The 26349-nt window shown below is 42.9% G+C and overlaps 1 protein-coding gene across 1 annotated transcript in view; it reads right to left on the reverse strand.

Annotated features, from left to right (window-relative positions):
* The window catches only part of LOC139260334 (myoferlin-like), a 301635-nt gene that overhangs the window by 42182 nt on the left and 233104 nt on the right, over window positions 1–26349 (reverse strand). The window contains exon 50 of the mRNA XM_070876822.1: window positions 24708–24803. Within this exon, the coding sequence (XP_070732923.1) occupies window positions 24708–24803 (96 nt within the window). The remainder of the gene's footprint in view (window positions 1–24707; window positions 24804–26349) is intronic.

A 26349-nucleotide genomic window follows, 5' to 3' on the forward strand; every position in this document is an offset into this window, starting at 1 on the left:
TGTATAGAGGAATGTAAACTTCCTAGTCATAAACTGGTCTTCTCTTTTACTCGTTATCTTACAAATTAGAACCAAAAAAAAGACAAAGGTTAGTCATCTCCAAATGGTCCCCTTGACCAAGAGGGCAGTGGACAAAAATTGTATTCCTGCATTTCTGCTGCCCATGGATCCTTGGTTTGGATAACTGTTGGTGCACTCCAGAGCCTAGATATTCCAAAGCTTTGAATAATCCAAGTCATGGCATTCGTTGGCTGTAGTATCACTTAAGTGACAAAAAAGCAAACATAAAAACTTAACCAAGTGAAGTAGAGTAGAATTTTGTTCATCTTTAAAACAAAAAAATCCCTAAATTTCTTTTTGGATAATGCACTACCCAGTGCAATAGCGAGTGGCCTGAATACACTGATCTCAGCAGAGGCAGGAGTAGGGGATGCTACAACTGACCTCACTATCCCCAGGCTAGGGAAAGGAGGAAAGAGAAACACAAGCAGATTAGGTTCCCACTCTTGATCACCCTCCAGTGACCTCTGCTAAAATAGTACAAGTATGTGGATGTTGATTTAAGGCATGTCTCCACTTCAATGCACTCCATGGTTGAATAGAATGCCAACATTCACCATCTATTCTCAGAGGTAATGGCCACATGAGTGAGGTATTGGAAGACTGCCAGTGCATGTGGAACCATACTTCAGTATGTCAGTCACTGCCTCTTTTTTTTTGGGGGGGGGGGGGTGCTGGTTAAAGGGATGAGGAAAAATGAAGAAAACAGGAGGAACAATCGCCTCTGAACAACTAAATGATGCAATTGTTATTTAAAATAATGGGAAAACACTGCAAATAGAAAACACATTGTTCAGATTTGACACACTGGATGGCAGTCATTTTATCTAAAGGCCTGTACAATGCACCTGAAAAGAATTCCAATTAGGGGAAGATCTGTTCAGGTTTAACACAGCCATCTTCCAACTATTACTTTGGAGTAAAACAGGATGAATCCAACGTAAAAATCCTAGTTTGACATATGGCATTAAACGGCTAAGTGTGATGCGTAACTCCCAGTAACAGCCGGTTCTTTTACACTCCTGATTTGGTCACTTTCACAAGGTTTAGACAGCAGAGCAACTTTACATAAATTCCAATGTAACAGAAGGAGCCAATACATTGACTCACAATCCATTAACACTGTTGCTGTCATATTACTGCTGAGTTCATATCTTTGAGTTGACAATCACACCACAAAGTAACCAGCACAAGCTCAGCATTATAGGCTGCACACTCCGAACGTGCCAATTGTTCAGATTTGACTAGCATAATGTAGGTTGTGTGTTATCGCACACTGCTTGCATACAGGGTGCTCTACTTTTGAGGGCTGCAGGTTCCATGGAAAGCATAACCTGGTTGGCACTCGAGGCACTGCCAGCATGTTGACCTGAGCATAAAAGCTCAGGTCAACATGCTACTTCTCAATGAATTCCAAAGAGAGCCCATCTACTGTATCTCAAGACAGGAGTATTTTCTTGGACATTAATAAATACACGAGATGCACATTACATGAGTGACAGCGACTGAATTTAATCCAAGCAGTGTCTGAGGACACGATTCTAAAATCACAGCAAGTAAATCAAGTAGAATATAAAAGTACAATGGATTCATTATTGCTGTGCTATCTGAACTTCTAGAATTACATTAGGTTCCTTGAATTCCCTGTTGTAACATTTTGTTGTAGTGACCAATTGTATATAGATGTGCCTTTTATGACCTTAAATGTTGAATAGCTTCAGTTTTGTAGGATGTACTGACCAGATGCAAGTTTTCAGTTAAGCACTAAATTGCTTTTGGAAAATACATTTATAACTTCAGTTGACAAAGGGTGGCAGAGACCAACAATATACCTCAGCTGCATTCGTCTAGGTCATCGAAATTACATTTCTTTTGCAGTTGCACATGCCTGGTAGGACACATCAGTGCATGCAACAGACATACTTTGACAGTGCAGAGTGGACCATTTAAGACAAGCCAGTTTCAAGCAAGAACACAACCATACTTATCTTAGCAACAGCAGGGTGCAGCCACAAATATATGTGCGAGGACAGCCGTCTCACAAACCTGACCCTAACAGTTACTGAGAGCACAGTCAGACATGGTTACGGAGTGGGCTGAATTATTAGTGGTAGGTTTGAAGATTAGCAGATTATGCAGCAAACAGAACTAAATTTAAGTACTAATATTGTGATGAATTGTATATATTATATATATCTCACAAATTAAAAAGTTTTAGCTGATCTCCCTTGGTGTTGCTTGTGATGATCTAGATAAGATGGTGGGGTGCAGAGAAGAATATGCTGTGATGTGCAAATGAAAAGGGATGCATATGTCCACAAAGAATTTGGAAAGAAGTTTGTAAGAGACCCCTCAGAAATAACGAAGTAACATTTTCCATTTACTTTGTTTCATCACAGGCAGTCCATCGAAGCGAGGATGACCTGCTTCCACGCCAAAAAGGGATGAGTTCACAGGTGTTTCAATGAAGGACCTAATATTCCAGATCCCGAACTACATATTGAAGGGTGGAAGATGCCTGTGCTTGGATTTAAAAAATAACGTGTGGTGGCCGTTGCATACCAGCCACCACACGGGTTTGACAGAGCTAGGTCTTGGTCCAATGGCAAGGATTACCCAAGACTAACTGGAGACCAGCTCTGCTGCACAGACCGAGCGCACACACATATCGCAGTGTGGGCTAACTTTGTTACTTTGTTTACCCACTAAATAGGCAGATAATAAATTTATCGCTTCAGACACCAAAGTTCCATCAATAAATCTGACACCATTTGGAGGAGCTGGTCTTTACATTTACTGACCATCTGTTTACGGTGAGGGGTTTAAAGTGAACAATCTAGAAAATTGAAGAAAATCTTAAACTAATTTTCATCTTGCCTTATTTACCAACAATCCTTGCCAGTAGCAAATATACTTTCAGGTTTAAAATCAGGACTTTTAGACTGTCCATCCAAACTTGAACAACGATACAGTCCTTCTAGAATTTATATGGATGATTATTACAATAAACTAAAGACAACTGCTGCAACCATTTGTGTACATTACAAAACAAAGACCTGCTACCATGGTGACCAGTTTTCTCTTCAGCTATAACTACACTTGTCGACTATTTGCAAGAGTTAAGCTTCCATAGGACAACTTTTGCTTTCAAATTAGCCTCAGAAAATGTTAGGAGTTCACACCTTATATAGTGTTCTGATTTTTGATATAAAAAATTCCAGTTATTTCTGAAAAATGGTTTCCCTGGTCAGTAATTTTCCAGTGGAGAAGCAGACATACAATGCACAAGCGCTGGAATGCTCTGTGAATGGCCAATCTTGCTACCAAAATATTCTAGATGTTGTTTGCACAGGTACATGTTAGAACATTGCCCTTTGTGACCTGTCCACAAAAAGCAGGACAATCCTCAGGACAATCATCACCCAGTTAATTGATGGAAGATGTCGTCAACAGTGCTATCAAGCAGCATTTGCCAATAACATCCCCAGTACTGAAACGCTGGCCACACTCAATCAGCTTCGCTAAGCGGTCCACATAGTTCGCATGCCAGATACAAGGCTCCCTAAGGAAATACTTTATGCGGAGCTCCGTCATGGTAGGTGAGCCAAGGGTGGGCAGTGGAGGCGTTGCAGGGATGCCCTCAAAACCTCCCTGGTAAAGTGAGACATCACCACTGATGCCTGGGAGGCCCTGGCCGAAGACCGCCTGGGGTGGAGGGGGTGCATCCGAGAGGGTGTTGAGTTCTTTGAGTCTCAACACAAAGAGCGAAGAGGTCAAGCGCAGACAGCGGAGGGAGCGTGCAGCAAGCTAGCCCCACCCACCCCTTCCTTCGACGAATGTCTGTCCCAATGTGACAGGATCTATGGCTCTCGTATTGGATTGTTCAGCCACCAGACAACTCACTTTGGGAGTGGAAGCAAGTCTTCGGTTCCGAGGGACTGCCCATGATGATGATGATGCTCACCAATGCTCAATTTGAGTTGTCAAGACCACTGGTCTCCAGACTTGGTCAAAACATGGCCCTGAATTCCATTGGTGAGGCGAGGTCGCTGCCCTTGAGAACTCCTGCAGTGATGTCCTGGAGACGAGATGATTGGCCTCCAACAGCCACAATCATCTTCCTTTGTGCTGTGTGTGACTCCAGCCATTGGTTTTCCACCTGATCCCCATTGACTTCAATTTTAAATAGGGCTTCTTGGTGCTACACAGTCAAATATGATCTTGAAGTTAAGGGCAGATGCTCTCACCTCACCTCTGGAATTCAGCTCGTCCATGTTTGGACCAAGTCTGGAGTCGTGTGGTTCTGATTGAACCCAGATTATTGGCCCTAGAGGTTGTGCAGTGCAGATTCATCAGAATGATATCAGGGCAAAGGGAATTAAATTACAAGAACAGATTGCATAGATTAGGCTTGTATTCCAAGATTAAGGGGTGATCTAATTGAGGTGAAGATAATTAAAGGTTTTGATACAGTAGGGTAGATGGAAAGAATCCATTTCCTCTGGTAAGGGAATCCAGAACAAGGTAACCGTACAATTACAGCTAGGCTGTTCAGGGATGACATTAGGAAGTACTTATTCACACAAAAGGTAGTGGAAATCTGCAACTCGGCCACAAAAATCTGTTGCGGCTAGGGCAATTGAAAATGTCAAAACTGAGATTAATAGGAAAGGGTATTAAGGGTTAGAGAACCAAGGCAGGTAGTGGGGGGTTAAGATACAGATCAGCCATAATCTAATTGAATGGAACAGGCTCAAGAGGCTGAGTGGTCTACTCCTGTTCCAATGTACAAGTGCCAGATAATGATCTCCAACGAGAGTCTAGCTATCTCCCCATGACATTCAATGGTATTACCATCACCGAATACCTCACTATTAACATCTTTGGTGGGTGGGTGGGTGGGGGGCGCCAATTACCAGACATTCAACTGCCAATAAATAATGGGTTTTAATAGGAGTACATCAGAGACGTGGTGCAACAACCACCAGCTACTCAAGGACAACAAGGGGTAGTCATGCCATGCCAGTGAAATCCACATCCTGAGAATTAATTTTTAAAATCCTAATTCAGTTTAGTTTGATGACATTTCAGCCAATCCTGTGCAAGTGACAAATTTGCATATACATCCTTAATGCACTGTGCATGATGGACAAGGCAGTGTTAAAAGCAATATATGTTGATTTCTCAATATAAAAACCCATTGATATTCTTGTAGATTAACATAACTCATGGCAAGTCAGGAAAAACTTAGTGGACCCAATAAGCTCCAATAGCAACCAGCCCTCCTTCCCCAGAAAGACAGATGCAGCATCCTCATCCCACCATAGGGATCTTCTCCCTCCGATCCTCTGCTCCCAAACCCAAGCTCAATCTCCTTTTCCAACCTGCTCAAGGTGCTCTCCCTTTCTTCTTGTTACTGCCATTAACTGGAAGTCCATTCCCTTTATAGTCTCTCCCTACTCCTCAAGGTGCATGGATGCACATTTTCTCCAGTTTTCCAAGCAGAGAGATTTATTAAAAATAAGACCAAAATATAGCCCAATATTTTCCCTTAAACTAACCTAAAACAATCATTTTATGAAAATCTATATAGGATATTTAGATTTAAAAAAACATTAGGGTTGAAGGACAGGCTAAGGTGTGTGGTCCAATTAAGTGTTCTTTATACAAACGCACGGAGTACAAGGAATAAATTGAATGAACTGCAGACGCAAATATGACATTACTGAGATATGCCTGCAAGACAGTCAGGACTGGGAACTAAATATAGCAGGTTATACGGTCTACAGGAAAGATAGGGAAAATGGCAGAGGGGGACGAATAGCCTTAGTGATTAAGGATGAATTTACTTCAATTATGAGAGGATATAACAAAAGCTAAGCAGGCAGTGGAGACTTTACGGATAGAAGAAATAGGAAAGGGTTTAAGACTGCAGTGAGTTGTGCATAGGCCCCTGGTAGCAGCTGTGAAATGCTAGATTGTATATTGGCTCTAATGAACAAAATGTTGAATCATTGTGGGTGGAGATTAGAGATAGTAAGGGGAAAAAGTCACTGGTGGGCATAGTTTATAGGCCCCCAAATAATAACTACACGGTGGGGCAGACAATAATCAAGGGAATAATAGAGACATGTGAAAAAGGAATGGCAATAATCATGGGGGATTTTAACCTACATATCGATTGGTCAAATCAAATCGCAGGGATAGCCTGGAGGAGGAATTCATAGAATGCAAACTGGATTGTTTCTTAGAACAGTATGTTACAGAACCTGCAAGGGAGCAAGCTATCTTAGATCTGGTCCTGTTTAATGAGACATGAATAATAAACGATCTACTCGTAAAAGATCCTCTCCGAATGAGTGATCACAGTATGGTTGAATTTGTAATACAGATTGAGGGTGAGGAAGTAGTGTCTCAAACTAACGTACTATGCTGAAACAAAGGGGACTACAGTGAGATGAGGGCAGAGTTAGCTAAAGTAGACTGGGAACATAGACTAAACGCTGGCACAATTGAAGAACAGTGGAGGACTTTTAAGGAGCTCTTTCATAGTGCTCAACAAAAATATATTCCAGTGAAAAAAAAGTGTGGTAAGAGAAGGGATAACCAGCCGTGGATAACCAAGGAAATAAAGGAGAGTATCAAATTAAAAACCATTGCGTATAAGGTGGCCAAGGTTAGTGGGAAACTAGAAGATTGGGAAAATTTTAAACAACAGCAAAGTATGACTAAGAAAGCAATAAAGAAAGGAAAGATAGATTACGAAAGTAAACTTGCGCAAAACATAAAAACAGATAGTAAAAGCTTTTACCGATATATAAAAAGGAAAAGAGTGACTAAAGTAAATGTTGGTCCTTTAGAAGACGAGAAAGGGGATTTAATAATGGGAAATGTGGAAATGGCCGAGACCTTAAACAATTATTTTGCTTCGGTCTTCACGATGGAAGACACAAAACCCATGCCAAAAATTGCTGGTCACGGGAATGTGGGAAGGGAGGACCTTGAGACAATCACTATCACTAGGGAGGTAGTGCTGGACAGGCTAATGGAACTCAAGGTAGACAAGTCCCCTGGTCCTGATGAAATGCATCCCAGGGTATTAAAAGAGATGGCGGAAGTTATAGCAGATGCATTCGTTATAATCTACCAAAATTCTCTGGACTCTGGGGAGGTACCAGCGGATTGGAAAGCAGCTAATGTAACGCCTCTGTTTAAAAAAGGGGGCAGACAAAAGGCAGGTAACTATAGGCCGGTTAGTTTAACATCTGTAGTGGGGAAAATGCTTGAAGCTATCATTAAGGAAGAAATAGCGGGATATCTAGATAGGAATAGTGCAATCAAGCAGACGCAACATGGATTCATGAAGGGGAAATCATGCTTAACTAATTTACTGGAATTCTTTGATACAATGAGCATGGTGGATAGAGGTGTACCGATGGATGTGGTGTATTTAGATTTCCAAAAGGCATTCGATAAGGTGCCACACAAAAGGTTACTGCAGAAGATAAAGGTACGCGGAGTCAGAGGAAATGTATTAGCATGGATAGAGAATTGGCTGGCTAACAGAAAGCAGAGAGTTGGGATAAATGGGTCCTTTTCGGGTTGGAAATCAGTGGTTAGTGGTGTGCCAGTTAGCATCACATCTGTTGTCAGGAAATTTCTAGATTCTATAATTAAAGGATAGGCTGACTGAACACCTCAAATATTTTCAGTTGATGAGAGAGCCACCTTGGATTTGTGAAAAGCAGGTCATGCCTGACAAACCTGATTCAATTTGTTGAGGTGGTGGCTAAAGTAGTGGATAGGGGAATGTCTACGGATTTTATTTATATGGACTTCCAGAAGGCATTTAATAAAGTCCCGCACAAGAGACTGTTAACTAAGGTAGAAGCCCACAGAATTGAGGGCAGATTATTGACCTGGTTAGGAAATTGGCTGAGTGGAAGGAGACAGGCAGTAGGGATAATGGGTAGGTACTCAAATTGGCAAGATGTGACGAGTGGTGTTCCACATGGATCTGTTTTGGGGCCTTGGCTATTCACAGTATTAACTTAGATGATGGCATAGAAAGTCATTTATCCAAATTTGCCAATGACAAAGATAGGTGGAATAGTAGGCTATGTAGATGGAAGCATAAAATTACAAAGGGATATCGATAGATCAAGTGAATGAGCAAAACTGTGACAAATGGATTTCAATGTTGTCAAATGTGAGGTCATCTGCTTGGTACTTCCAAAATGGCGAAAGGCTAAATACAGTGGCTGTCCAAAGAGATTTGGGGGTCCAGATACATAGTTTAAAATGTCATGAACAGATACAGAAAATCATCAAAAAGGTTAATGGAATGCTGGCCTTTATATCTAGAGGAGTAGAATACAAGAGGGCAGAAGTTATGCAGCAGCTATACAAAACCCTGGTTAGATCACACCTGGAGTACTGTGAGCAGCTCTGGGCACCACAACTTAGGAAGGCTATATTAGCCTTGGAGGGAATGCAGCGTATGTTTACCAGATTGATACTGGGACTTCAAGGGTTGTGTTAAGAGGAGAGATTACTCAAACTAGGGTTGTATTCCTTAGAATTTAGAAGGTTGGGCCCAAATTTCCCCAACCCCTTTTTCTGGCACACTCACCCTTTTGTTCGCCTCCAAGCATGCCGAAAAACTTCCGCCCGATTCTGGCCGCTCCCCAGCCTCTCCTCAGTGGTGGCGCAGCGTGGCCCAGTAGATTGGGGATCGGAGCCAAGTCCCAGCGCTGGAAACAGTGCCGGGACCTCTGCATATGCGCGCTAGAGTCTGCACACATTTGCAGTAGTTCCTGGCAGGCCAAATCTGTGAGTATGCACTGCCGGCTGTGTGGGAAGGGCCCGAAGCACGCCGTCCCTAGCCCTGGCCGAATGGGCTCCCTCATCGACGGCCCGCTGCGTTCCCTAAGGTAGGACTTCTATTTTTTATTTGTTATTTATTGATTGATTGATTACTTATTAGTTTGGTCTTGGTGCTTTAGGTGCAGGGTTCCTTCTATTTTTTGTGTGTTAATTGCTTATTACTTTTTAATGCTATGTTTAGTGCTTGATGCAAATGTATTGCTGTGTTTAGTGCTTGGTGCTTTAAATTTATTTATTTAATGTTGTTGTGAAGGTATTTAGTGCTTTGCAAGGTCCCCATCCTCTGGCTGCCTGTGCTGATTTCTTAATTCACTGCAGGGTTTTTCAGAATATACACTTACGCTGGCTTAAGTTAGTTTGGAGTAACTTTTAGCTGGCTAAACTTGCTTAAATGGCCGAAACAGGCGTAAGTGGCTGGTAACGCCCCCTTTTGAAAAAAAAAATAAAAAACCTAACTCACTTACACTGGAGCAACTTAAATGGGGAGAATTGTGATTTTTAAGTTACTGCAAAAAAACCCCAGAGTTGCTCCAAAGAAAAATGGAGCAACTCCTAGGGAAACTTGAGCCCGTTAAGGGGTGATCTGATCAATGTTTAACATATTAAGGGGAACAGATAGGGTAGAAGAAATAAACTATTTCCACTGGTTGGGAATTTTAGAACTGATGCATAATCTAAAAATTAGAGCCAGATCTTTCAGGAGTGAAATTAAGAAACGCTTCAACAAAGGGTGGTAGAAGTTTGCAACTCTCTTCCACAAACAATAATTGATGCTAGATCAAGTGTTCATTTTAAATTTGAGATTGCTAGTTTGTTAACCAAAGGTATGGGTCAAAGGTGGGTTCTCAAGATCTCATTGAACGGCAGAGCAGGCTTGAGGGGCTGAATGTTACTGCTGCTGTTCCTATGTTGATAAATAAATGCTGTTCTGTGCAAGACAACTTCACGTAATACTATTCCAGTCAAATGATGTCTGGCATTTCCTCACTTCTCTACTTTTCCTCATGCACCTCCACATTGCTTTCTTTACTCATTTTCATTTGTCCCTTCCCTCCTCCTTGAGCAGGCCATTATCAATTAGTGAGGCCACTGAACAGCAACCATATAGAGAGAGCACTATGCAGTTTTGCCAGGTATTTTCCAACTTCTTGGGCAGGGGGGGGGGGGGGGGAATGAGGAGAAAAATGAGTAGTAAAGAGCATTTCCCAAACAGCAAGCCAACAATGTAAATAGTCAGTCTTGCTGCCAATCTAAAAAAAAAAATCCTGACATGTACTGCTTGCCATATTCCAAAATGTGCTGGCTTTTGTTACCCTATTTTATGTTACCATCTAAAGGCCCCTATTTTCCACAATAAAGATTTCTGGCGCCATGTACGATAACGTAGGTTCCCCCTCACTAGTGAAAAAAACCCTGCCCCACGAAGTAAAAGTTATTTCGCGCCGTGCTACCAGAAGCCAGTTTAGGGGGGTGTAGCTTAGTGCGTGCTGGAAAAAAATGAGGGGGAGAAAGAGGAGGGGGGGGGGGGAAAAGAGAGAAAGAGAAAAATAAAAAGGAGAGTAGTTGGGTGGGGGGGGGGGGGGGGGGGGAAAGAGAGAAAGAAGAGGGGGAGAGGGGAGGAGAGAAGACAAAAAAATGCAACTGAAGTAGAAGAAGAGCATGATCAGGAAGCAGTCAGTCCACATTTTGTTCATCTACATCAGGAGAATGAAGGGCAGCAGGAAGACTCCAATTCCAATGGAACCATCTTGGTATTGGAGAAGGTGAACCCCTCGTGGATTCCAAGCCATTTCCTGAGCGAATCAACCAACCCGACATTTCAAGGTGTACCGGAAGCGCTGCGGGTCCCAGCAAGCCAAACCTGGGAGACGGCAGGAGGGTGGGAGGGAGAGAGCGCTGAACCTGAAATACAGAATGCAGGGAACACAGCTCGTGGGGATGAGTGGGGAGAGTATCCAGCCAACAAGATCGCTCCTGGAAACCATGGGTGGGGTGAGGGTAGAATTAGCAGGACTGACACTTGAAGTAACAACACTGGCTGAAGGAATGGGCGAGGGGAGAGGAGAAATTGCGGGACTGCCATTAGAAGTAGGACTTTTGGCCAGGGATTGCAACAGGTTGGGTCGGGTGCGTGGAAAAAAAAAATTGGTGATGGGGAAAATGGCCTAGATGGCCAGAAACGGCACAGAATCACTTTACAATGTAGACCTGCAGCAATATATCTGGCGCCAAAAACTGCCGCTAATAATCGGCGCCAGCGCCAAAACATGGGGGAAAATTTAAACCGACCTATTACGTCCCACAAAAAAAATTGGTGGGTATCAAAAAAACAGCTCCAATGATGGCGAAAATAGGGGCTAAAGTTTGTAGTATATTGAGTGATTGCAGTGTTATGTTGGTACATTCAAGCAGTTGTGGTCTGCCAACAAGCTGGACTTCCTCATTCAGAGTAGGTGATAGCAGAAACAGTGATAGCTATGGAAAGCCTCATGAAGTCAAATACCAGGCACCTGAAAGCCAGACAGGCATCTAGAGTGATACGTCCTGACTACACAGTATAAATGCACACGAGGCCCATGCTTGAGAGGTCAGTCTGTGACCTGTCCTTTATTCCTTAGCACTCAAGTGATGAAGGTGGGTGGAGCTTCCCCTTTTATACCTGAAGGTCCAGTTTAGGAGTGTCTCCCACCTAGTGGTCAGTGTTCTCACGGTGTACAACTTAGGTCAGTTTATACATGGGTTACAATGCTGGTTGAATACATGACATCACCTCCTCCCCAAAGTCTTATTGGGATCACAGGTTGAGTCTCCCTGGTGGTTTACGCTCCCTTGTAGAGCGCCTGAGTTGGGGCTCCGGTTGTTGGGCCTCAGGCCTATCCGGACTGCTCACAGTGACTGGGCTCTCCTCCCTTTGGTTCTGGTGTTCGGTCACCTGTGGTGGAGTGAACTCTATATCGTGTTCTTCCTCTGCTTCTTCTATGGGGTTGCTGAACCTCCTTTTTGTTTGATCCACATGTTTGCGGCAGATTTGTCCATTCGTAAGTTTAACTACCAGAATCCTATTTCCCTCTTTGGCAACCACAGTACCTGCGAGCCATTTGGGCCCTGCAGCGTAGTGGAGGACAAAAACAGGATCATTTACATCAATACATCGCGCCCTCGCATTCCTGTCATGGTAGTGATATTGTGACTGGCGCCTGCTCTCGACAATTTCTTTCATGGTGGGGTGTATAAGGGATAATCGGGTTTTGAGCGTCCTTTTCATTAGTAGCTCTGCGGGTGGAACCCCTGTGAGCGAGTGTGATCGGGCCAACAGGAGGCGTGATAAGCAGGTTTGTAGGGAACCCTCTTGGAATCTGAGCATCCCCTGTTTGATTATCTGCACTGCTCGTTCTGCCTGGCTGTTTGAGGCCGGCTTGAACGGTGCCATTCTAACATGTTTAATTCCATTGCCTGCCATGAAGTCCTGGAATTCAGTGCTTGTGAAGCACGGGCCATTGTCGCTGACCAAGATGCCCGGTAGACCGTGGGCGGCGAACATTGCCCTTAGACTTTCTACCGTGGCAGAGGATGTGCTTGAATTTAAAATGTCACACTCGATCCATTTGGAGTAGGCGTCTACTACAACCAAAGATATTTTCCCCATGAAAGGACCTGCGTAGTCCACATGGATGCGTGACCAAGGCTTGGCGGGCCATGGCCAGGGGCTAAGGGGGACTTCCCTGGGCGCATGGCCCAGCTGGGCACACGTGTTGCACCTGCGAACACAAAGTTCCAGATCTGCGTCTATCCCTGGCCACCAAACGTGCGACCTGGCAATTGCCTTCATCGTGACAATGCCCGGGTGCCCATTGTGGAGTTCTCTGATGAACACCTCTCTGCCCATCTGGGGCATGACTACGCGGTTTCCCCACAGTAGGCAATCGTCCTGAAATCGAGAGTTAATCCTTGCGCCTGTGAAATGGTTTAAATTTCTCAGGGCATGCCCTGTACGTGGCTGCCCAGTCCCCATTCAGGACACATTTCTTGACTCGAGACAATAGCGGGTCTCTATTTGTCCAGACTTTAATCTGACGGGCTGTCACGGGTGAGCCTTCGCTTCCGAAAGCTTCAACAGCCATGACCAGATGGCCAGACCATGACCAGACCAGCACCATGCTCGGTAGCCCCCTCAGTGGTGGCTAGTGGGAGCCTGCTGAGTGCATCGGCGCAGTTTTCGGTGCCTGGTCTGTGCCGAATTGTGTAGTCATAGGCAGCCAACGTGAGTGCCCACCTCTATGCGGGCCGATGCGTTTGCATTTATGGCCTTGTTGTCAGCCAAAAGGGACGTTAGGGGTTTGTGATCTGTCTCCAGCTCAAATTTCCTGCCAAACAGGTACTGGTGCATTTTCTTTACTGCATATACACATGCAAGCGCCTCCTTTTCTACCATCCCGTAGCCCCTTTTTGCCTGGGACAGACTCCTGGAAGCATAAGCTACCGGCTGTAACTGACCCTTGGCATTGACATGCTGCAACACACACCCGACACCATAGGACGACGCATCGCATGTTAAAACAAGTTTCTTACATGGGTCATATAGCGTTAACAGATTGTTGGAACATAACAAATTGCGTGCTCTATTAAAAGCCCTTTCCTGGCTGTCCCCCCAGACCCATTCGCGACCTTTGCGTAGAAGCACGTGTAGCGGCTCTAGCAGCGTGCTCAATTTGGGAAGAAAGTTACCAAAATAGTTCAGGAGAACCAGGAACGAACGCAGCTCCGTCGTGTTACGGGGTCTGGGTGCTCTCTGGATCGCTTCCGTCTTGGATGCAGTAGGGCTGATCCCGTCTGCTGCTACCCTCATCCCCAGGAATTCTATCTCTGGAGCTAGGAAGACGCACTTCGCCTTTTTCAGTCGCAGACCTACCCGGTCCAGTCTGTGTAGCACCTCCTCCAGGTTGTGGAGATGTTCTTCAGTATCGTAACCCATAATGAGGATGTTGTCCTGAAAAACCACCGTCCCTGGAATCAACTTCAGGAGGCTTTCCATATTTCGTTGGAAGATCGCAGTGGCCGAGCGAATCCCGAACGGACATCTGTTGTACTCAAACAACCCCTTGTGTGTCGTGATGGTGGTCAGCTTCTTCGACTCACTCGCCAGCTCCTGGGTCATGAAAGCTGAGGTCAGGTCCATTTTTGAAAAAAGTTTGCCACCGGATAGCGTTGCAAAGAGGTCCTCCGCTCTCAGTAGTGGGTACTGGTCTTGGAGTGACACCCAATTGATGGTGGCCATGTAATCGCCACATATCCTGACCGACCCATCCGCCTTGAGCACCGGCACAATCGGGCTCGCCCAGTCTCTGAATTCGACTGGCGAGATGATGCCTTCCCTCAACAGGCGGTCCAATTCGCCTTCTATCTTTTCCCGCATCACGTACGGCACCGCTCTGGCCTTGTGGTGTACTGGTCTGGCGTCCGGGTTTATGTGAATCACTACCTTGGCCCCCATGAAAGTGCCAATGCCGGGTTGAAATAATGAGTCAAATTTGTCCAGGACCTGTGAGCATAATACTCGCTCCAGAGGAAATTGCATTGACATCGCCCCATTTCCAGTTTCTTGTCGCCATTGATGCGTCCTTACTACACAGTATAAATGCACACAAGGCCCATGCTTGAGAGGTCAGTCTGTGACCTGTCCTTTATTCCTTAGCACTCAAGTGATGAAGGTGGGTGGAGCTTCCCCTTTTATACCTGAAGGTCCAGATTAGGAGCATCTCCCACCTAGTGGTCAGTGTTCTCACGGTGTACAACTTAGGTCAGTTTATACATGGGTTACAATGCTGGTTGAATACATGACATAGAGGGAAACATTGTTAGAGATTTTAAGCACATAAAAAGCTACTATATGGATGTATTTAATAATTGAAAGAATTGTGCCAGTTACAAAGTTGATTTTTTTTGTACTTTGCCCTCAAGTTATTGACAAAATGGTAACTTCATTAATTCCTTTCCAGTCGTTATTGATCGTATTTGCGGTCTTAATTCTTGACAGTTTTTGTACCTCCTTGATTAGTGATGCTCATACCAACTTGCTACTTGTTCAATGGTAGATTTTTTAATTTGCTCGAGTACTATTTGCTACCTTTTCATGATTAAGACACAAACAAATGAGGTGCAGTTTATCAAATACTTCCCGTGATTCCCAAAGTGTGACCAATGCACTCTAGAAAAAAAAAAATTACATACATCTCTTTTTAGATTGCGATCAGATCTCTGCAGCATGGCTCTTGGAGTTGGGAGTGCAATAGGGAAAATGAGACAGAAAGCGTGATAATTACAGAAAGTGTATGCTATACACAGATTATTATTTTCATAGATATTTTGACAGAAAAAGTACTTGTATTAGTTTCAAATGATAAAAGTTTCAGAACCATGTAGTTATTAGCCCACAGCAACCAATACAAGTAGCTGGTATTTTCTGAATGCTTATATTTAGAAAAAAAATAAGCCTTATCTCTTTGACCCATTCATGAACAGATCAATAAGCCTTCAAAGTATTTATAAATGGTCTTACTGAGTTAAGAAGTGCAATCTGCAGCAAACTGTGGCTTGTTCCAGTAAACTCCCAGCCCTGCAGCATGTGAAATCGGATAGGAAGCTTTGACTGTCAATGCTGCTGTGACTTGTCCTGGGGAAGCCTCCAATATGGGGGGTCAAACAGAGTTCAGTGAACTGATGAACCAACACAATATCAGCTTTCCCAAGGTACTCCTTTCACTTATCTCCAATCCTGGCTCGTTATTAAACTGATGGCTTACACTAAGTAAATAAAAGAACATTTTCCCCTGCCAAATGACCCAGACAAGGACCCATATGCAAGATTCTGCCGACAAAAACTTTGTGCTGAGTTGATTTAGACTGTTGTGCTGCAACAAATACGAATAGGAGTTCAAAAGTTCAGATGAACCATGAACTTTGCCATTTCACAGCAGGCTATTCCACAAATATGGCCAAAAAGTGGCTAAAGTCCCTCAGGGACGGATGAAACTTTTGTGGGCTATAGGTAAAATACGTTTGTCGACAAAGTGTCTTTCCTCCCAGGGAGTGGGGGAGGGAGGGAAAAGGGAAAATAACTATTGCAGAGCTATGGACTAATAGGGTCAAGTTATTTACTTTTAGTCCTTGCATAGATTTGATCTGGATTTCTCAACTTCCTGCCCACATGCTCAGCAAGTTATCCAAAAAAGAACATTCAGGGAGAGGTTATGTATTTCTGCTCATCGCTGCAGCAGCATTCCTCTCCGCCAGGAACTTAGTGGAAAAATCAAAACAAATGGGTCATGACTTTCTGTATTTGTTTAAAGCAGAGTCCCATGTCATCCTGTGATGTGGCCTTGGCCCCAACTATGCAAAACAGTACAAAGCATAACTAGGTTGGGAACGATAACAAACATGTGTTTTATGTGCCTTTAACATTATTTGCTATTAAGGAAATTACACATTCAGGATTTCAAAGAAATGAAAACATGCACATACTGTGACATCTTAATACCAAGACAGGCAGCTAGTCACCCAGTGGAACAAAATCCTGCAAGACAAGCAGCCTAGAACCAATTTGTCAGTTATTAGACACAATTTACCACACTGGTGGCCCCCAAAAATAACATTTGCTTAGCAAAATCCTAACAAGGCTTCAGGGAATAGTAATAGTACAAGCTACAAAGGCTTTTTTCAATTAGATGCTAACAGGCTTCACGTCCGAAGACAGAAAAGGCTATACACACTACTATAAACTTGGAGCAGAGGATTAGAAAAGCTATAAAATTGAAAGTTTCATGGGGCAAATACTGACCTCATTTTTTGAACCCATTGGAAAGGAGCAAAAGACTGCACCATATTTTTGGGAAGAGAAGGCAGAAAATATTTTATGGACAGATTCCCATTAGGTGGAAGCTTATATCGAGTACATTATTTAAAGACAGTCAGTGTACACACACATACACACAAATTCTCATTTACTAATGATCATACTGCAGGTGACCTTATCCTTCAGCTAATTGGAGATGGTAAACTGAATTAAGATGCAAGACCTAGAGGCCAAAATTCATGTGCCCATTAATTTTAGCAAACAAATAAAATGAGCAAAAAGGATTTTCAGCAGCCAAATGTTAAGTTGCAGCCCTACAGACACTATTCAAGGCTACTTTTGTGAAGGAGCTCAGAAGCTGCCACAGACGGTTAGGAATGACCTTCACCTGACTAGGGGGGGGGGGGGGGGAAGAGAGAAAGAGGAGGTGAAGAGAATAGCTCGTTTATCACTAGCAAATTACCATGAAATATAAACTTTGTTAACCTTTGTTTAGTAATAGGCTCCTATGGTATTCATACCAAGGGTAAACTCAAGTGCAATCGACCTAGAAGAGGGGAACCCCTCCTTACATCAAACACAATGGAACCTACATTCCACTAAAGAAAGGAGAGGAAGCAGATAAACTGAACGATTAACAGGCTGTGACAAATGCAATTCAGATTTGATTTTAGGAGGAAAAAATTAGTGCAAGGAGAATCCCATCACTGTCATGCAATGAGGGAGCTGCAACAGTTTCAAGACAAAATTCAGAACCGCAACTAGCTAATATTTCCCTCCCCCCACCCCCCAGATACTTTAAGCCACAAAATAATAATTCAAAAATGTGCATGCTGATGCTCCTGTGAAATAGCACTATGAAATAGGGAGAAAATATGGGACTTCATTGAAGGAGCAACTACAGGAGCATGAAATATAGCCATCGTGGTTGTGTACAACAACAAAAGAAACTTGTATTTATATACATCTTTAATGTAGTTAAAAACTTCCCAAGGCACTTCACAGGAGTGTTAAAAGACAAAAGTGTCCAACAGAACAGAATTAGGTTTAGGTTTTTCAAAAATTACTTGCCACTGTAATGATTCAGAGCAGCTAAGCAATACAGACCAGGAAAGCTCCAGATTTGCTTACTAATCTACCAAGTTAGGTGATCTCAGTTACAATTATCATCGAGTAACTGAAAAAAAAATAATCTCACGATTCCTGCGCCAGATAACGATCAGTGGTATTCCCAGTCAAAGCTCCCATATGAATAACTGCCACTTGGATGAGGTACTGGAGAGAGTGCCCAGCAACTGTGGAAATATACCTCTGAAAGGAGTTGATGCCCACAGAAGAAAATTGGCAGATGGCAAGAGTGAAAATTTACTGGAATTATTTGAAGTGAAACTGAATTTCAAAAGGGTTCAATAGAAATTATGTTTTGCATTTGTGGTGTTTTATGTTTTTGTATACACCTCATTAGGTTCAGTCGTAGGGTGTATAATTGATGGAAATCTAAATGCTTGTAACTATGCCCCATCAAAGCCTCCTGATCAAGGTATACTCTTTTCTTTAATTGGTAAATCATTTCCTTGCACATTGAAGTACATGTGATGTTGCTGCTTTATGGCAACACAGAAATAAATATTTAGAAGCAGTCAGCCCTGTCCCAAATGCAAGTAATAAATAACTTCTTACTTGTATTACTTGCAGTAGTGTGGAAATCTTCTGTTTTATGAAATTCAGGAGCTTTATATTTAAGATTATTTGTGCAATCTAAGTCAGAGTACAAATAAAACTTTCAATTTCTTGGCAAAAAATGTACCCGTGTTGTGTGAACAAAACAAAGTAACTGGTTTAATCAAATATATTTGAATTGTTCTGATGTGGTAATCTTCATTAACTGTGGGAAATGTCCCTTTTAGTGGGGTGGAGTGGGGCACAGGGTGGGGTGGGGAGGAACAACCATCTCAGACTTCATTTATGCATGTTATAACCATTAAAATAGCAGTTAAGACATGGATGGGAGATGAAGCTTGATAAATGGGTGTGTACATGGCTATTTTCTACCTCCAAATCTTCACCCTTCATGAGGAATGAATTATGTTTGCGTGCCGAAAGCAATACAGGTAACAGCCCTGTCTTATTGTGCTGTTAGAAGCACCGTCTGGGATGTTGGGAGGTTTTGGTGGTGCTTTTGAGCTTTCACATCTCAAATCTGTTTGGAAAAAATTCTTCCCTCAAGTTGTTTTAGAAACATGTTCCTGGAGGTTGGCAAGTTGAAATGTTGACTCATCAGTGATAAAGGATAGCCTTAGTGGGTTACACTGACCAAGACATGCGTTACTGATAATAGACTTGCAACAGACTATTTGCTAGACATCTTATATAAATGGTATATGGAATGCCAAGGGAAAACCGCAAATGTAACGCCCCTATTTAAAGGAGGCAGACAGAAAGCAGGAAACTATAGACCAGTTAGCCCAACATCTGTCGTTGGGAAAATGCTGGAGTCCATTAAGAAAGCAGTAGCAGGACATTTGGAAAAGAATAATTCAGTCAAGCAGAGTCAGCATAGTTTTATGAAAGAGAAATCATGTTCGACAAATTTGCTGCAGTTCTTTGAGGATGTAATGGAGTAGGGTGGATAAGGGGAAAACCAGTGGATGTGGCGTATTTGGATTTCCAGAAAGCATTTAATAAGGTGCCACACCAGAGGTTATTGCACAAGGTAAAAGCTCACAGCATTGGGGATAATATATTAGCATAGATAGACGATTGGCTAACAGAGAACGGAGTCGGGGTAAATGGGCCATTTTCCTGTTGGTAAACAGTAACCAGTGTGGTGCCACAGGGATTGGTGCCAGAGCCTCAACTATTTACAACTATATTAATGACTTGGATGAAGGAACAGAGTGTAATGTAGCCAAGTTTGCTGATGATACAATGATGGGTCGGAAAGCAAATTGTGAGGAGGACACAAAAAAATCTACAAAGGGATATAAACAGGCTAAGGTAAGTGGGCAAGCATTTGGCAAATGGAGTATAGTGAGAGGTTATCCACTTTGGTGGAAAAAGTAAAAAAGCAAATTATTTAAATGGAGAAAAATTACAAAATGCTGCAATACAGAGGGACCTGGGGGTCCTTGTGCATGAAACAAAAAGTTAGTATGCAGGTACAGTAAGTAATGAGGAAGGCAAATGGAATGATGACCTTTATTGCAAGGGGGATGGAGTATAAAAACAGAAGTCCTGCTACAACTGTACAGAGTATTGGTGAGGTCACACCTGGAGTACTGCTTACCGTTTTGGTCTCATTTAAAGGGAGGGATATACTTGCATTGGAGGCAGTTCAGAGATTTCACTCGATTGATTCCGGAGATGAAAGGGTTGACCCATGAAACATAGAAAATAGGCGCACGAGTAGGCCATTCGGCCCTTCGAGCCTGCACCACCATTCAAGATCACGGCTGATCATTCACCTCAGTTCCCTTTTCCTGCTTTCCCTCCATACCCCTTGATCCCTTTAGCCGCAAGGGCCATATCTAACTCCCTCTTGAATATATCTAACGAACTGGCATCAACAACTTTCTGCGGTACAGAATTCCACAGGTCAACAACTCAATTAGTTTCTCCTCATCTCTGTCCTAAATGGCTTACCCCTTATCCTTAGACTGTGACCCCTGGTTCTGGACTTCTCCAGTATCAGGAACATTCTTTCTGCCTCAAACCTGTCCAATCCCATTAGAATTTTATATGTTACTATGAGATCTCCTTTCATTCTTCTAAACTCCAGTGAATACAGGCCCAGTCGATCCAGTCTCTCCTCATATGTCAGTCCTGCCATCCCGGGAATCAGTCTGGTGAACCTTCGCTGCACTCCCTCAATAGCAAGAATGTCCTTCCTCAGATTAGGAGACCAAAACGGAACGCAATATTCCACCAAGGCCCTGTACAACTGCAGCAAGATCTCCCTGCTCCTATACTCAAATCCCCTAGCTTATGAAGGCCAACATGCCATTTGCCTTCTTCACCGCCTGCTGTAGCTGCATGCAAACTTTCAATGACTGATGTACCATGACACCCAGGTCTCGTTGCACCTCCCCTTTTCCTAATCTGTCGCCATTCAGATAATATTCTGCTTTCCTATTTTTTCCACCAAAGTGGATAACCTCACATTTATCCACATTATACTGCATCTACCATGCATTTGCCCATTCACCCAACTTGTCCAAGTCACCCTGCAACCTCTTAGCTTCCTCCTCACAGCTCACACCACCCAGCTTAGTATCATCTGCAAACTTGGAGATATTACACTCAATTCCTTCATCCAAATCATTAATGTATATTGTAAATAGCAGGGATCCCAGCACTGAACTCTGCGGCATCCCACTAATCACTGCCTGCCATTCTGAAAAAGACCAGTTTATCCCGACACCCTGCTTCCTGTCTGCCAACCAGTTCTCTATCCACGTCAATACATTGGGGAGCGGGCGGGTAAGTGGAGCTGAGTCCACGGCCAGATCAGCCATGAATGGCGGAGCAGGCTCGAGGGGCTAGATGGCCTACTCCTGTTCCTAATTCTTTTATGTTATGTTAATTACCCCCAATACCATGTGCTTTGATTTTGCACACTAATCTCGTGTGGGACCTTGTCAAAAGCCTTTTGAAAGTCCAAATACACAACATCCACTGGTTCCCCCTTGTCCACTCTACCAGTTACATCCTCAAAAAATTATAGAAGATTTGTCAAGCATGAATCCATGCCGACTTGGACCGATCCTGTCACTGCTTTCCAAATGCGCTGCTATTTCATCTTTAATAATTGATTCCAATATTTTCCCCACTACTGATGTCAGGCTAACCGGTCAATAATTGCCCGTTTTCTCTCTCCCTCCTTTTTTAAAAAAAGTGGTGTTACATTAGCTACCCCCCAGTCCATAGGAACTGATCCAGTCAATAGACTGTTGGAAAATGATCACCAATGCATGCATCCACTATTTCTAGGGCCACTTCCTTAAGTACTCTGGGATTCAGACTATCAGGCCCTGGGCATTTATCGGCCTTCAATCCCATCAATTTCCCTAACACAATTTCCTGATCAATAAGGATTTCCTTCAGTTCCTCCTTCTCGCTAGACCCTCAGTCCCCTAGTATTTCTGGAAGGTCATTTGTGTCTTCCTTAGTGAAGTCAGAACAAAAGTATGTGTTTGTTCCCCATTATAAATTCACCTGATTCTGACTGCAAGGGACCTATGCTTGTCTTCACTAATCTATAGAAGCTTTTGTAGTCAGTTTTTAATGTTTCCAGCAAACTTCCTCATTGAGCAGGTTGGGCCTGTACTCATTGCAGTTCAGAAGAATGAGATGTGATCTTATTGAGATATACAAGATAATGAGAGGGCTCGACAAGGTAAACGCAGAGAGGATGTTTCCACTCATGGAGAAATCCAGAACTAGGGGGTATATAGGTTTAGAATAAGGGGTCACCCATTTTAAACTGAGAGGAGGAGGAATTTCTTCAGTTGTAAATCTATGGAATTCTCTGCCCCAGAGAGCTATGGAGGCTGGGTCACTGAATATATTTAAGGCAGAGATACAGATTTTTGAGCGATAAGGGACTAAAGGGTTACGGGGAGCAGGCAGGGAAGTCGACCTGAGCCCATGATCAGATCAGCCATGATCTTATTGAATGGCGGAGCAGGCTCAAGGGGCAAAATGGCCTACTCCTGCTCCTATTTCTTATGATCTTAAAACTGGCTCAATAAATATATCTGAAGAGATTTCTGGGTATGAACTTCCCTTCCCACAAATTCAGATATTTGGATTTTTACAGAGGGTGGGGGGAATGCATAAAGAGCAAGACCAGTTAATTTTATATCATCTGCACAAAGGATACCATTTTGGAATCAGAGGCTTGGAAGCTAGGGATTAAGTGGATCTGTGAAGCTTGTCCATTTGGGTGGAGATCAGACCAGATATTTCTCTTCAGTTCAATACAGAAGGAAATCTATTCAGTTCATAGACGACAAACAAAGATTAAAATTAAAGCAGCTATTGGTCATGAGATCACATTTACCAATGACCATGCTGTATTCGTTTTCACATTAGAAGACCTCTATGCTATGGCCTGTTCTGCATCCAGAGATGAGACCATTGGCCCATTAATCAGGTGACAATTGTGGTTCTGTTCCAGATTACAGATCAATGCAGTACACACCATCATCACTATTCAGTGAAGGAGCAGAGGTCAGTCCAGGAATTTATTTATCTGGGAAGGATCCCATCATTGAGAACAAAACATGTTTGCATTCATAGCACTTTTCACCAATATATAGAATTTGGAGAAACCACCTGATCAAATGCCATTGTTGTTCGAATAGGCAACCATATTCTAAATGTGGCCATATTAGTGGCTAAGATTAGAAAAAACAATTGAAGAAAACACCCTGGTCCACAGTGTTCTGGAGCCTGAACTGATGATTGGTATACATTTACGCCCAAAATGCTTCTGAATCAGACTGGGTGAAGAGACAATTCCTTAACCAACAGTTACAAATTCAAGTCTTGTTTCGAGATGCTCAGGACTGGACTGGGTTGGACAAAGGAGAACATATTTTATTCATAGTATCAGCTGCTCAATGGTAGCTTCCATTGTGGCAAATCACTATGTATTCTGGATTGAAGTGATGCATTTGCCAATGCCAAAACCATGGTTATACTCTTGCAGAGGAACCTGGCCTTATATGGAGGATGAATGGTATTACTTTATAAAAAATTTACTTCACACAATTAGAGATTAGAAACTTTGGCAAAAGCTGTTGGCGTGACCAAGTCAGTTGCATCTCGAGGTAGCAACATTAAAGCACAGGTAGGCAAACTGACAGTAAAGCCAATAGGCAACCGGATCAGATTGTCCATGGCTGGAATGAGACATCCTTTAGGTGATCAAAGCAATAGGTGGAGGAGCTTTTATTGCAAGAATGGAAAGACTCCTTAGACTGTTCAATAATTGATCCATCACAGGCTTATCCTCAGAGTTCAACCATTGTTGAAGTGCCATTTCTTGGGTTGGGTTCAGAATTCTGTGCAGTGTTTATGTAAAGTTGTGAGCCTGACTTCACCAATATTTTGGCACAAGAAGAGTGCTGAAATAATGAGTGATAATCCCACTACCTTTTAAACCCCAGTTACAATGCGCACCATTTCCATCAACCATTTCAGACTGATTGCAATTAACTTTCAGCTCAACCTAACCAGATATATTTTTAAAGACGACAAATTTTTCTCAATATTTTAAAAATGATACTCATTACAATTAAGTTTCTAATTCCATCTAGCATTGTGCCAGACAAAAAGCAAAGTTATGATCATTCTTTTATTCGTTACTCTCTACCACAAGCAGGAGCCCGTAAAGCAGGATGCCTGCCCGCTTGCCTTCCTGTTGGGCAGTCAGAGAGCAACAAAACAGACATAATATTGGATGAAGTGTTTTTATTTTAAATGTAGGCATTGTTGGGTATCATACACCACATTTATTTGAAGATCAAGGTCCAATACAGATGATGAAATTCACATCAAACTTCTTTGCCTTGAACTCCCACCTGCAGCATTTCTGAACTACTGACTACATGGAAATTGTCAGCAAGGTCATGAGCCTTTCAAGGCCCAAGTTCTACAGGTCTTTCATCAGACCATCCGTAAAACTAATACTCCAAATACCAGCATCTCCCCGGGGTCTCATTTGGCCTACACATGAACTCCATTTTACTTTCACTGCTGGTCTGACAGAGAGCAGAGCCGCAGTGGATAGTAAATAGGACCAACAATTCAAACATTGTGTCATGCCTGGACTTTAGAACCAAGCTACACTTGTTTGCACCAGTTAAGAAATGTTCAACATCAGTCCACATTAGAATGACTTACTTACCCCTTAACATAGATATCACTCATCTCTTCTCCAGTGATGCTCTTTTCATCCAGAAGGACATCATTGGTATTCCAGATTACGCAGCGAAGGAAATACCTGCATGAACCACACGAAGTGACCAAAATGGCAATGCATAGAAGATCTGAATTATAAACATGAGCACTAGGACTAGACAATTGTTCTTCAAATGACTGTTTTAAGACATTTGTACAAAAGGATTTAAGATTCTGGTTAAAAAGAAAATAAAACCTAGGTATTACCATGTGTGATATTACCATATAAATGCTTAACTTTTTCTAACCGGCATAGTCAGGGGTGTTAAGCCATTTAAAATGCACCGGTATCAACAACTCTTAAAATAGCATGTAGAATTTGACAGCGTTTGTACAATAATACGAACTCATTAAGCAATTTCTTGGCTCAAATTTTCAAGTTTCTCTACTTCTTTCTTGAAGGCATTTACTCCTACTGGTTGCACAGTTCCATGGTTGTTCTGTGGTAGCTTATCCAAATGGCCATTTTCAGAGTTTAGATAACATTGGCAGGCTATGACAATTTTTTTGGGGGGTGGGGAGGAGAAAGGGTGAGAATCACAGCCATGACCATTTCTAACCTCATCTGGCATTCACATGTAGACTTTCCCACCAGGTGTCATTAAATAGCAATCAGGAGTGAGAACAGAAGGAATGCCAAATTTCCCTTCTCTAACCCAGGGTTGTGGAGGTCAGTTGTTTCGATGCTAATTCCAAGCCTGCCGAGATCAGGTAATTTAGCAGAAACTGGGAATTTTGGAGCTGTATGCCTCTGTAGCAAGTGTCTCACCTCCTGAATCCTCAAAGCCTTTGCACTATCTACAAGGCGCAAATCAGTGGAATACGTTCCTCTTGCCTGGATGAGTTCCGCTCCAACAACACACAAGAAGATCGACATCATCCAAAGCAGCCGCTTGATTGGCCCTCATCCACCACCTTCAACATTCACGTCCTCCACCATCATGGTGTGCACTGCACCATGGCTGCAGTGCACACCATCTACGCACTACAGCAACTCACCAAGGCTTCTTCGACAGCACCTCCCAAACCCACAACCTCTACCACCTAGGAGAAGGGCAGTAGGCGTATGGGAACACCATCATCTCCAAGTTGCACACCATCCCAACTTGGAAATATACTGCCCTTCTTTCATCGCCGCTAGGTCAAAATCCTGAAACTCCCTCCCCAACAACACTGTGGGAGTACCTGCACAACATGGACTGCAGTGATTCAAGGTGGCGACTCACCAGCACCTTCGAGGGCAATGAGGAATGTGCAATAAATGCTGGCCTTGCCAGCTACACCCACATCCCAGGAACAAAACGAAAATTGCTGCCTATCCTCAAATGAGCTGTCAGGAAACAGTTAAATTTCTAACTGACTTTATATAAAACACAACTTAATTGTGTGGAAAAAGGTAACAAGGGCAATTTCATGTGTTTTCTCCGACAACAGATTTATCATATTGTATCCATTTCCCAAGTAGCCACAGGACCCACTGAATACAACTCACAAATTATAATTGACTAAGGGATCTTGAAGACTGGAAACATTCTGTAAGAATGAATCCATTAACTGCAGCCAACATTTCCTATTTCATCTCTTGGGAC

Source organism: Pristiophorus japonicus, chromosome 3, assembly GCF_044704955.1.
Source record: "Pristiophorus japonicus isolate sPriJap1 chromosome 3, sPriJap1.hap1, whole genome shotgun sequence".
Classification (NCBI taxonomy): domain Eukaryota; kingdom Metazoa; phylum Chordata; class Chondrichthyes; family Pristiophoridae; genus Pristiophorus; species Pristiophorus japonicus.